The 13689-nt window shown below is 39.4% G+C and overlaps 1 protein-coding gene across 1 annotated transcript in view; it reads left to right on the forward strand.

Annotated features, from left to right (window-relative positions):
* LOC104150986 (geranylgeranyl transferase type-1 subunit beta) overlaps positions 1–13689 on the forward strand; it is a 40391-nt gene that overhangs the window by 3435 nt on the left and 23267 nt on the right. Inside the window, 2 exon segments of the mRNA XM_068926229.1 lie at positions 2447–2565; positions 9900–9967. Of these exon segments, the coding sequence (XP_068782330.1) occupies positions 2447–2565; positions 9900–9967 (187 nt within the window).

Consider the following 13689-nt stretch of genomic DNA (forward strand, 5'->3'; position numbering starts at 1 on the left):
TGTGAATTCTGGCAGTTCGGTCAGTTCCCAAATGCTCCTATTAACACAAAGAATCAATTCTGATTAGGTAAACTGAAGCCCAGCTATGCATAAAGCCGCTTTCTGCATTCATTTATCTGATGTATGTGAGTATTTTTGAGTGTAGGTCAGGCATGTTGTTTTGTCTTTTATATATGCAGTCTAATATTTTGGGGCTCGGTGTGCAGCAGTTCCTAGTGCTGAAGTTGGCATTGTGTTTGTGCCTCTTTGGCAGTCGCTTGGCTGGGTAACATAGTGTGAAAATGTCTTCAAATATTAGTAGTCAAAGTTTGTCAAACTTTGTGTTTGTGAAAATTGGAAATATATGCAGGGTTAAAAAAAACCCTGTGATTGAACTATTTTTTAACCTTTGTTCCTCATGAAATCTTAAAAAAGTAATGAGTTATTGTCCAGAATCTGATTTTGGGTTACACGGATCTGATCAGTGGCGAAAGCTGGCACAAGCCTTGAAGTGCTAAGCTTTCGTTTAAAGATGATTTTGCAGCAGGTGGTTGACCTAAATGATATTTTTGTTCCATGTAGAAATAACTTTTGTGTGCAGTGTACGTTTTTTGACTCTCTGTAGCAAAAAACTTTTAATAATAATAAAGAAATACATCTTAGCATTCAATGATTACGAAATAAGTTTACCCTTTTTTGGCCAGGAGTACTTGCACTAACGGAGATGCATGCTATTCTGTGTTTGATGTTTTTGGCAAGGACCTTATAGTTGCATACAGTGTTTTTTTTTTTGAAGAGGGATTGATAGTGTTCAACATCCAAGAAGATTATAAGCTAAAATCTTTTGTTTGCGAGAACTGTCCAAAAGAAAAATGCAAAAACCCAGGATCTAGGTAAAAGATAGCATAAAATCAAATAACTCAGCTTAATAAGTTATCGTTCTTCAGATGAATTGTGGTCATTGCTTGTGGTATGTAATCCTAGGTGATATCAGTTGTGAAGCAGAAGTTGTCGTCTTATGGCTTGTGAATGTCAGGCCACGTGATTACTGTAACAACAGGTCAACATGCTCATAGGAATGCCATGCATTGTGGGGTGTGACATTGTATTTGTGGTGAGTGTTTGCTGCACCATCATTTGGCTGCTGTACCATCGTTTGCCGCAGCATACTTTTAAGCCGTATTTTGGGCTGACTTGCATCACCGTTTTCTGTGGCCCTGGTGTTTACCGCTCTGGCACAGAACCACGGGCAGAAATTAGATGGTCACAGAGGTTTCTGTCTTGGTCGTCTTCAGAGGTCCCTACTCCCGATGCTTAGGGCAGCTCAGCAGCCTGTGAGGTAACTGTAAACTATAACTTAATCTCATAAGGAAAGCTGGCATTGACTTTTAGGTTTCCTCAGCATACTAAGCTGTAGTTTCTGTCTATTCAGCAGCTGTTTCACAATCAGCTTATCAGTTGGTGAAACAAGAGCAAGAATTTTCAGGAGGGTAGGCAGATACAACTGTGGGTGCCGAAATGTACACCCAGCTAATTTTAATTTGCCGAACTTCCAACATATCACTGCATGAACGTTTTCTCTGATAGCAAGCTATCTCCAGTTCCTATCTCGGTGCTTGTTGTGTTGGTGCTTTCTCAGTGCAACTGTTGCAACTATTTGAGGGGCTGTACTATAAACCAAATCATTGCAATGATTTGAGTTAAAAACAAAACTGCCCAGCTAAGAGGGCTGGTTTGCAGTGGAGCCTTATAAATAGTTACAGTAACACAAGTTTAGGGAAGGAGAGGAGCTTTGGGCAGGAAAGAACTGCAGCATGCTAGCTACTCCTGACTTCACTTCCTGTGCTGGATACTTGGGTTTGACTTGCTTAATTTTAGATGTTTAATTAAGGTAGTCATCTAGGCTCCTTTGTATTCAAGGACAAGAAATAAGTACCTCTGTGTGGTAATTCATCCTGTGCATTTATTTCTGCATTCATTGGTTACAAAGGAAGCCTTGCTATTTGGCACCTAACTTTTAAGCATCTGAAATTGTGTTGGGACACAACGAGAGGCAGTTTACTTAAGGCCAGGGTTACTTTGCACTTACTGCATAGTTATAAGGTTCTTCATGTAAGAATTCATTACAGAGAGCTAATTTATAAGTTAGTAAGTTAATAACGCGGTTTACCTTGTAGCATCTTTTTCAGATAAGCAGACCCTTAGATTAATGTCTGAATTGGCACCTCATTACCATATGAAAGAAGACATGGCTTATATGAAGAGTCTTGTTGAGGCAGAGAAATGTTTAAAATATAAAGAACGTAATTTTGTCCAGTAGATAAATGTAATGTTTTCTGAGTTAGACTCGATGTGTTGCTCCATTCTACAGGCTGAGAATTCATAGAAATTTATGTTTCTGCAACCATTTGTTAATCTCCCCATGATATTTATGGTGGGAAGTGTAAGTCTTATCTTTTTCTTTTAGGTTGACAATTGCATTTTTCGCGCTCTCTGGTCTGGATATGTTGGATTCCTTAGATGTGGTGAACAAAGATGATATAATAGAATGGATTTATTCCCTGCAGGTCCTTCCCACAGAAGACAGTGAGTGAGTTTTTAGTTTTTTTTATTGATATTAACATCTTTACTTCTGCTTTTCACCTGGGGAATAGTGTATGGCTCTTGGTTTTGTTTGTTTGATTTTTGCAAAATAAAAATTTGACCATCCTGAGATGCTGTGGTGGTAATTTCAGATAGCAATGTCTAGTAATTCCTAGAAATAGAGCACTCTAAAGAAATAGCAATTAGTTTTGCTTTTTTATGTATTCAAGTTGAAGCTGTGAAATGACTTTGAGGATAAGACAATACAACATACTGCTGAAGTTCCACCTTCGAAAACTTTCTCAGAGAAATTTTTTGCCTGTTTCTAAAAAGAAATGCATATGCCACATAGGCATTATGAGTCTATTAATGATTATATTGACTACTACCAGTTACAGCCATGCCAGGAGCTGTGAGCACAGGTGTGGCTATATGGAACAGCTTTTGAGAAAAGGAGGGATAAGATGAAGAAGCAAAAGGGATAAGCACAGTTCCCACTTAATAATGAAAAATGTATTCTTTGGATCTGTGTTGGTTAAATTTGCCTAATGTTCTTAGAAGGGAGTAATACTGTTGCTCTGTCCCAGCTGTCTTGGGATTGGGATGTGTATTATAGATCCAGATTAGGGAGGGAGCTCAAAAGAAGTGGCCCTCTCCAGGCTGCTTAACAGAAGCCAAGAGAAGCGCCATTTCTGTGGGCTAGTTGGTACTGACATTTTTCTGTGGCGGCTCAGGTGAGCAGCTAATAGCAGCAGCAGCAGGAGTGGAAGGGAGGGGGACGCCGGTAAGGCAGCTCTATGACATGAGGTACTGGCACGTTAAGTGCTGGTGTGGGATAGCTGCAGGCTGGTCTTTAGAGAAGAGGTAATTGTAGGTGCCTGTCTATAAAATCAGGAAAGTGTGAAGTGCTTTTAATGTTGGATGGTTGTAGAAATAAAATCATGTATTGCCTTATAACGTCTAATCATATACCACAAATTAGGTCTCTTCCCTTATTAGGAAATAAAAGCATTTTTATGAAGTGAATGTGTAGAAGTCAAGATTGCTGATGCTTGATTTTTATAGTAATAAAAAGAACCCATTTCTTACTCTGGCAACTTACAGACTGTCAGATCTACACAAGGCATTAGCTCTAATAGATCTTGTTTTGCTTGTGCTGTATTTCAGGACTGATTGCAGAAAATTAATGGGTTTAGATCATATAGTTGCTCCTGCAGCTCTTTTACTTATGAGAAGTTCCTCTCCCTTAACATTAAGAAAACTTTCTATGTACACATTCTTTGTTTTTAGGAGTTGCGTGCTTTTTGATCTCTGTCCCTGTGTTCAGGAGTGTATTCTGATAGAACAGTCAACTTCATGAGAAGAGGGATTAGAACAGGCATTTTTCTTTGTTTGTCTTTTGATAAAACGCTGTAAGATTTTTGTTGTCCCGTTCCCCCCCCCCCCCCCCCAGCCAACATATGGGATAGTCTCATTGTTAAGGCCCTTCTAGGGAGGACAACATCAGTCTCAGCTTGCAGATGTGGAGGCTAAAGATCTGGGGCGCAGCGAGGACGAGCTCTTCCTCCCCCCCGCCCCGATCTCATCCCATCGTACAGTTCCAGGAGAATAGTCTGGGGTGGGGGGTGCCTCACTGTGGCAGTGCGTTCTGTGCTTATAAATAATAGATCTCTCTTTTCACCAGCAGACCAACCATCCTTCCAGTCCTGTATTTTGATATCATCTCATAAGAACTCCTCTTTTTTTTTTTTTTTTGTTAAGCTCTATTCCTTTTGGTAATAACGCCACTCTTCAGCTTGACCCTTGACCTCTAAAATTTTAGGATTTTTTTTCCATTTTTACTTCATCTGGTGGACAATAGATGATTAAAATGTAAATGATACTAACAGCAACAAATTGGATGCTGGATGACTAAATATTCAGAAGGGAGTGCACAACCTTTTGTAATGTCTGGTTTCAATAAAATGTCCTGACTGTTTTGTAATCTTAGTATGTGTGATGTTTGTTGACAGCCTGCCACCAGTAGAGCTCTGACTCTATCTTTTGGCATGTCCGAAGAAGTAGCTAAACTGTGGTAGACAGCAGCGCTGAGGCTTTTGGTTTCAAGATGATTGTACATTCCTAGTTAAAGGGAATATTTGGTAGCTTGATGCATCAGAATCTTTCTTAGGGAAAAAAACCTGATTTTACTTCGCTTTAAAGTAATAATCTGTTGCAGTTTCTTTGACATGCATGCTGATATCTTTCTCTTTCTGGGGAAAATTGATCTTTAAGTATTTAAATTATGACACTGTGGTGTAGTTTCTGGATTGCTGGTCCAATAATCTTGCTTTAAGTAACAACATTGCACTTAATACAAATCTTCATCGCTTTTGGCTCTAGTGTTAAAAACCAATGGACTTACATTTTAGATTGGAGTATATTTTTAGAGCATCTTGGATTGTTTGGGGGTGTTTTTTTTTTTTGAGTCACTGGCTGAATTCCTAAAAGGAGAGAAAAAAGAATTCCTGGAATTCTAATGGGGGGAGTAGCAGAGGAAAAATTCCTCTGTTGTTCATGTTTCTCTCTCCAAAGCTTCTCTATCAGTAGTACTTCATTTGATTTTACTAAGGGCACTTTTTTCAGGTGACAAGTCCAAATTATTTGGAGAACTACTGCTACCTTATAGTGGGCTTTCGATGGATAGGAGAGAGAACAATGGATACTCTACAAACTTAATTTCTGTTTACTTTTGCCAATAACTATTATAGCAGGGTATTGTAGAACATGGAAGAAAATTCAGAATTTGATGTTTAGAATAACTTGTTAGTTACACTCTCAAAATATACTGTGGTAGTAGCAAGTAGTAAGTTTATATGTACCAGTATGGGATGTGCTAAGGTAGCCTGCAATTGAAAGGTTTGTAGCCTTTGACATTTTTATGTGAAACTAAAGTTCATGAAAGCAAAATGGTGAGATCATGATCTAGCTGAGTAAGAAAGCAAAAATATAGTTTGTGATCCTAAATGAAACACACGAAAGGAAGCTAAAAATTGAGGTCCATCAGGATAGACTGAATTCTTCTGTGGTTTTTATTTTAACCACGAAACATGAGATTCAAAAGAAGTAATATCCTTTAGAATTATCCTATAAGTGATGTCAGCTCAAGTGTTTTAGAGCCTGACTCGATACTGGTTGTATTTAGAGGGAGAAAATAGCCCTGTCACACATGTCAGCTGATGCTCACCATCAAACCTAAGTCTTCACTGGATGCTTGGTCTCGTTGGTGTCTTCTGCTTATTTGAAAGGACTCTCTTCTATGACTCTTACAGAACAGTTAGCTTCCGTAGCTTTTGACCACTGCTGCTTTTCCTTTCTGTTCGGTAAATGCTCTGCTTAGTTGCATGGCTAATAGCATGCAATTTGATTATTTTGTTTGTGTGTTCCTTGTAGTAAGACCTCACTGTGTTTCCTTTTAGAAGGACATTGAAATCTTGAAAAGGGCTCTTTTTTCTTTCATTGGGGTGGGAAGCGGCTGTGCTCTTTTACAAGTCTTATCAGAAAAGACAGCTTTGAACTAAGGATACATTTTTTTTTCAAATATGAAATTAGAAAAGAACTGATGAAAGGTCCTGTCTCAACTCACTGTTTGTTCTTCTCGTTCTTATCATGTCATTACTGTACTGTTTGCCCTGTCGTAAAGCAGCTCCTAGACAGAATTTCAAATTTACTTTAACTATCTTAAAGTGCAGCTCTTAGCAATGCGAGAGAGATGTATCCCAGTTGTTCCTTGCAAGTCACATTTAAAACCAGTTCAGCACTTTTGAAAGATTACTTCAGTCCAGAGATCTGAATTCATAATCTAGTTATAGACAGAGAGAGGAGGCTGGTTCTTTGGTCATATTCATCTGCTGTCCTCCCCTGCAGCAGCACTGCCACTTTTGTGACCCTGCTGTGAGCTGGTTTAGCTTGTTTAACTGGCAGAAAAGCATGTATTTATTTATCTATCAGAAAGGTTAGCTTTCTGTTGCCTTGGTGAGCTGACTTGGCTAGGAGTACAAGTGCCAGAGCCCAGTGAGGGAGAGGGAGCCGGATCCCATACTTTAAACAGCTGGATGTTTCACTGGCTCTGCTGTACTGAGAAACTGTACCCCAAGTAAAGCAGAGACATCTTTCGTTTTCTGATCTGAACCCCCAGGGTCTGTGCATAGCCGCCTGAAAACCACTGTTCTGCACCAGGGACCTACAACTTTGTTCTGTCAGAGTTTGAATTTAGGTTGGTAATGGTGCTTTAGTGCGCGTTCTTTGTGCTTTGGTTTATAAGAATAATTATTTTTTAGCCTTATTTCAGCAAGAATTGCTCATGTTTATCTGTGCATGCTACCTATGCCAGCCTATGGTTAAAATACATGAAAAAGTCATAGCTTTACCTTTTAATGGGGTATATAAAATTGCTCCTGCGCTTAGCAAAATAAGAAAAGCCTAGAAGCCAGAGGAATGCATAGGTACCCTGAAGGGGAGGAAGCAGAGGTTAAAAGTTACCGCTCTTCCCGTCAAAGGCTAATCATAAAAGTCACATAACAAAAATATCCTTTCTGTAACAAAACGATCCTCAGATAAACCTCCTGTGGTCCTCAGTTAGAGCTCTGTTATAAAGCCTAAGGACTGTCTGGCCTACACATACGTAGTACGGCTTTCTTCAAGGTAAAGTCTCAGCTTTTGGTGTAAATGTGGAGTCTCTTGCGTTGGGAAGCAGGTCGAATTTATTTAGTTCCGTTGTCAGATATGACAGGTTTTTCCACATGTTCTTTGTTCTGCTTTTAACAGTCTCACAGTGATTGATAAAACTCTTATTTCTTACTGCAATTTTTTAAGCTCGTTCAGAAAGCGGTGTTAAGCGTACTTAACTGAGAGTGAACACTAGGTGGTACCATTTCATAACTGCATTTATACTCGATGCGTCAACTGACTATGCAGGTGCTGAAGTCGTCACTTCAGCAATTTTTTACACGGGACATTAATTCTGATTAATATACTTTTAATTAGGGTATGTTTCTGGGATAAATTTGCTTAACTTTTAATGATATATCAGATCCTTACTGGCTGTTTGCAACTCAGCAAAGTAGGCAAGAGTTTGATTAGCATTGCTAAGCTATTACAAGAGATAAGAAGCCCAAGGAGCCTGCAATAAAATAGTAAAACTAACTTCAGAGCAAGTGAGATGATATGCATAAACTGAAAGACAGGACTTTTTGATTAAATAAGTATTGCCCCTTTAGAGTTGGACTTGCACTTACAGGAAACTTTAAAAAAAAAAAAAAAAAAAAAAGAGAAAAAAAAAAGAGAAAAGAAAGGAGACATGGCGTCAGTGTGCCAGTGTCATATGGCTAGAAAAGAGCTGTTTTCACTTCCCGCTTAGCGCTTCCTTTATCAGTTCCACATTCTGTTTTTAAAGTCAAGAATCGCAACTATCAAGTTAGCGATTCACTTGTAATCCTGAAACTCTAGGAAACATCTCTTACATCTCTTAACATCTCTTAATGCCCAAGCATTAACAACAACGTTCTTTTATGTGGAGGACAAGAAATTTTGCTTCTCTTTGGAGATTATACACTGGTAGCTATGTACTGGTAGACTTATGTCTGTTTTCTGGGTGAAGGATGTCCACGTTTGTGCCCTTTTGAAGTGTATCTTGTGGCTTACGTAAGCATGTCTGGCACTGATTAATTTTTTCTGAAAACGGTGCTTTCTTTACAATGCCAGTTAGGAAAATTGGTATTTAAGAAACAGGAATTCTAATTCTCCTTTTTCTTCACTGGTTCATTAATGTTATACCGTATTTCGATTTATGAAGCTTTTTTTCGCAGGGTCCTTCAGGATCCACTTAAGCCTAATCTTTATTGTGCTTTCCAGAATCTGTAGCGACACGAAAAGTAGGATCTTTGATTCCAGGAACGAGCAGGCAAGCTTTCTTTGCTGAGATGATGTAGGTTACAACCAAATATAACAGTTATATATATTTTTTCAATCTATAAATCCAGATACTCTTTCTATTTCCTCTTTGTTGCTAGAGGATACCAACTTCTATACCAGTATATGCTGAACTGACCTGCATTACACCTGTCGGTTCCTTAAAAAATTTTTTAGGATAAAAGGTGGAGAAGTGGGGATTGCAGGTGTGTGTGTTTTTTGTTTTTATTTTTATTTTATAATGTTAAATGATAGTTCGCTCCATGGAGATTAGATCCAAAGACTTGTCTGTTAGAAAAACTGGAACACTTTACCAGCATTGAAGTATTTAGACTGATGCAAGGATCTAAATTAGATGTTGCATATATGCAGAATGTATGTTAAACTAGAAGTTACTGTGTTGGTTAATTACACCAGGACTGATGTACCACATTGTATAGTGATATTTTTTAGGGCTGTCAGTATTATAACTGTTGTTGTTCAGTTAACCTGGTGCAGGTTTTCCTAATCTCCGTGAGGCTTTTTAGATTCAAGGCTGAAGATGACCCCCCCCCCCCCCCCCCAAAAAAAAAAAAAAAAAAAAAAAAGCAAGGGAGGGAGTGGAGGAGGAGGAGAATGAGTGACTTAGAGCCCTTTTACCTTGGGAGCCTGGGGAGCAGTTGAGCCTGTGCAGTGCGGTGCAGATCCCTGGAAACTTATACTGACAGACTGAACGTGGTACACGTTTCTCTAATACATGCTCAGATACTGTGACACATTGCAAAAATCACATCTGAATCACTGGAAGAAATGTCTGATTGATAACATGTTCTTGTGCCTGTGTGTTAAGTGAGAGAGGGGAATGGCTCCCTTAAAATTGTCATGTTATTTTAACTATTTAGTTCTGATAGTATCACATTAAATCAGTACTGACTTAAAACTGCGGATAGTTTGTTTGTCCTTGTACATGTTGCAAAGTATCTTAAAACAATTCTGCCTAGGAACAGATGGTATTACTAGGCAGAAATCTAGAGAGGGAGTAAATCTGTTAACTCTGGGCACATTTCCAGGGGAATAGTCAATCAATCTTTCTTTCTTTTTTTCTTTCTTTCTTTCTTTCTTTAGAGCAGAGAAGAAAGTTCTATGCTGGTATGAACAACATATTTCCATCAAGTAAAATAATCTGTTGCTTTGTCATTACACCAGGCTCCAGTTTGCTTGTTTTTTCCTCTTCAGAATAATGACAATCTGGGTTAGGGAGCATACTGAAACAACGTATGTGCAAACTCTGGCTGTACTGTGAGTGGTGTTCAACTAACAGGCCTTGATCTTGGCTAGGGAATTGCAGTTTATAATGAATGTTTTGGCAAAGCCAATTAGCTAACTTTTTATTTTTCTTCCTTCTCCAGGATCAAACTTGAATCGCTGTGGATTCAGAGGCTCTTCGTATTTAGGGATGCCGTTCAACCCATCCAAGGTTAGTTAAGTGTGGTGAAAAAAATTTCAGTTAGGCAGTAATTTCTGTCTTTTGTATAATATTAACTGCAGAACTGAGGAAAATGTGGGAGGTAGGGGTTTTTTTCTGTTGATATACTGAAACATTTGAAGAGCTTTCGTAATATGGGTGATGCTCTTAAAATGGTGCTGCTTGTGTTTACAGAGGGCAGTGAAGAGAACGACATACAAATTGTGGCTTGTCTCAGTGCACCCTCCCCTGCTCTGATCTGTAACTGGGGAGGGAAACTTCTCTAGCTCAAGAATTGCCTGTGGACCTGGAAGAGAAGGGCGTAATTGCTCTGCATCAGATGGTGGAGGGCATGCTGTTCTTCAGTATTCTTCTTCATGTTATGAAACGTGGGATGTTTGATTTTTGTCTGGGATCCGCTGACACATAGGCAGGGCTCTGCTTATCCCACTTTGTGGTGTAAAGCATTGAGAGGATGCTTTTCAGTCATGGAGCTGAGGTTCAGGAGAATTAAATCTGTATAGGAAAAGAGGATGCCCTTAATACTGGGGAGAAATGAGGTGAGCAAAGGCTACTAGAAATACAGCAGGTCTGATATGGTTGGAAGATAGAAATAGGGGCCAGTGTGCATGCAGGATTGTGAAAAAGATACAGAAATTCTGTGCTGTGTTTGAGAGTGAAAGTGCTGATTGTCCCGCTACTAAAGAGTGGATGAAACATCTCTCCCCAAGTATGTGACTTCTAGAGGAGAGATAGCAAGAGGATTTTAGATATTAATTTATTAATATTGGGAGAGGAAACTGGAAGCGAGGATGGACATCTGATATGGCTATGACTGTAGTTGAGTGCAAAAAGCCTTGAACTAGCTTGTGTATGAGGAGAGTACAGCAGCCTGTTTTGACCTCATTTTTATTTACTTAGCCTTAGGTTTTTGAGTATCTTGTGGGAATGTTAATCTGCACTAGAGTAATAACCACTTGATGGCCCTTTTGGCATAGCAAGTCAACCAAGTATTCGTAGCAGTAATGTTCACAGGTTATGCTTTATAGCAGGGGGAAAATAATTTTGAAGAGGATTTTGTTCGTCTCTATAGCAGGTGCTACAGCAACATGTGACAGGCAAGGTAATCTGCCTCTTGGTTTGCTTTGGTATTTATCCCGTTTTACGTTACAGATGGTGTCTACAGTGAGCTCCAGTTGTAGCAGTAAGATGAATTCATCATCTCTTTTAATTGGAATTAACCTCAGTGGCAATCCTACCACCCACTGAGCTTGAAGGAAAGAAGGAAAATGTCTGCTAAAAACAGAACCTGAAACAATTTGGGTTCGCTACGGGTGGCTTATTGGGATACTTTATTAAAAATAAAGCTTAAATGCCAACTAGCAAACTATGATTTCAGTATAGTTGTAAAAAAAAAAAAAAAAAACTTAAACACTGATTTTACTTGGAAGAAAGCTTCCTTTTGATAACAATCACCTAAAGAAGTTGAGGGTTTAGTGCTATTACTGTGATATAACTGCATTATAAGATAAATAAACACGCAATCTTACCAAAGCAAGGCAATAAAAATGTCAGCCATGTTTCCTCAAAGGTCTGGGTCAGTACTTTGCAATGTAGTACGTTAAATCAGTATACGCTTTTTGGAAACTTGACCAAGTCCTCCCCAGTGCATAAAGCTTGAAAAACGAGTTTTGCATATAGTTTTGAGATCTTGTAGAAGCCTTTGATGATGAAAGGTCCAGAAGAATTGCAGAGTGTCATTGTAGCTTGACAGCACTTCCCGGTGTTTTAATGTTCAAGTTTCAGTAGTACACGAAATGTATTGCAACCCATCAGTGTCTCATAACCTGTTAGCCAATCTGTAGAAGCAATAACGGGGTAGACTCATATCATCTATGGAAATTAATTGCAAGGTTGTTATATCTACAAAACTATTTGCAGATTGATATGCTTTTTATACAAGCATCAGAATACTTTTTATGAGGTATACGTTAAAGAAATCGGATCTACTTGGAATTATTGATACACAAAGGTTTAAATATTTCCGGAGTTATGTCCTTAAAATGTTCTGAAATGACTCAAAGAAAGAAGAACTTGCCAATTTGCTGTGACGACTTTGGGTTATGTTTAAGGCCTTGTTGTTTTTCTTTATTCATCATTTAAAAGTAGTCAGTTAAATGTGTGTCTTTAAAAATAATAAAAAAAATGCCTGTAAGCTTTTTGGATTTGTGTTGGCAGTTACTTATTCCATGCCACTACAGTCTTTTCATTTTTGGACCGTGAGAAAGTGCCATATTGGAGCTAGCCAAATCTCTTCTGTCACTAGGGATATTTGAAAATAATAGAAAAAAGGCAAAGGATATGTTAGACCCTCCCGACTCTCTTAAATGTGACCAGGATATCTCATTTGTTCTCTTGTTTTTATAACTGTTACCTTTTAATGTTTGATGATAGTGTCTATGCAGCTCTTTGGGGTGGTAGCAAAAACGTAGCAAAGACATATCACCTTGACCGCTCACCCCGCAGTCTTAACAGTCTTAATTGTAAACGACAGCTAAGAATGCCATTTTTATCAGTGCATTTAAACATGATTCGTTTCAAATTAGAGAAGTATTATTTCCTGAAATGACTGTAGATTCTGTGGTCTCTCAGGTTTAGTGTTACCGGAGCTTAAACGGTCTTTTGAAATTAGGGGTTGACAGTCTCCTTACAGTTCCAGACAGGCCTAGCTCTTTTTTTATCTATTTAAACTGTTACAAATCAGTTTTAGGGGCTAGACTGAAAGCCAGCACCTAGCACTTTTTCGGAAAGTAACATATGTTTTGACTTGGATAAAAAAATAAAAAATCTGTTTTGTGTTCCCAGTACAACCTTATATTCTCTCAAGGCTGAAATAACTCATGCTTGTAACACTGATGCCAGCTGAGAAAACAAATTTTTGAAAGTCTGACTCCGTGTAGCGGTGTGTTTAGTAGCACTTTTAGCGTTTTGAAAGATCTTGGCTGCTTAGAGTTAATTCTTTCAAAGAAGGCTCAGATCATAGAGACCATCATGCTATCTCTCATGAAACAGGACTGGTTTACACCACTGCTGAGAGCCAAGTTAATCTCGTTCCTAAAAACAGTAATTATCTCAAGAGATGAACCGGACCTGGCCGTATCCCCGTAGCTGGGTTTCTCAGGCTGTGCAGGCATCAGTGTTTTAGTTCAGATCAGGAGAGCACTTCTTACGTGCATCTCCTTAACGTGCCTGACCCGCAGAGTGCACCATGCAAACTGGGTCCCTTTGGAGGGAGCTAAAGCAGCGGGTGCACCCTGCACGCACCCACTCACCCACCCGGTACCGGGCCGTCAGGCCGGGCAGCAGCCTGCAGCCGTGCTGGTGCGCGCGCAGAGCGGGGCCTGATGCCGCAGCACCTCCTGCTCCGCTCCTGAGCCCCTGCCCGTTGCGCTGCGTCGCTCGTTAACGTAGCCGTAACCCTCGCGGGTTACGTTCACTTCTTGTGAATGGGTAATCTAAGCGTTTAACCATCCGTCTGTAGTTTAGCGCCCTTCTCGCTGCCAGTTTTTGAGAAGTAACTGCTGCTGTCCTTAAAATAACTTCATTTTGTGCCCTTGGCCCATGAAGCGCCCGGAGAGGACAGTAGCAATGGCTTTTTTTATGCCTGGCCTGATAGTTTGGTTAGTTGGTGCTGCTGTGCCTTTGGTCTGCAGTGTCTGTGAAGCAGAAATAGT

Source organism: Struthio camelus, chromosome W (assembly GCF_040807025.1).
Source record: "Struthio camelus isolate bStrCam1 chromosome W, bStrCam1.hap1, whole genome shotgun sequence".
NCBI classification, from domain to species: Eukaryota; Metazoa; Chordata; class Aves; order Struthioniformes; family Struthionidae; genus Struthio; species Struthio camelus.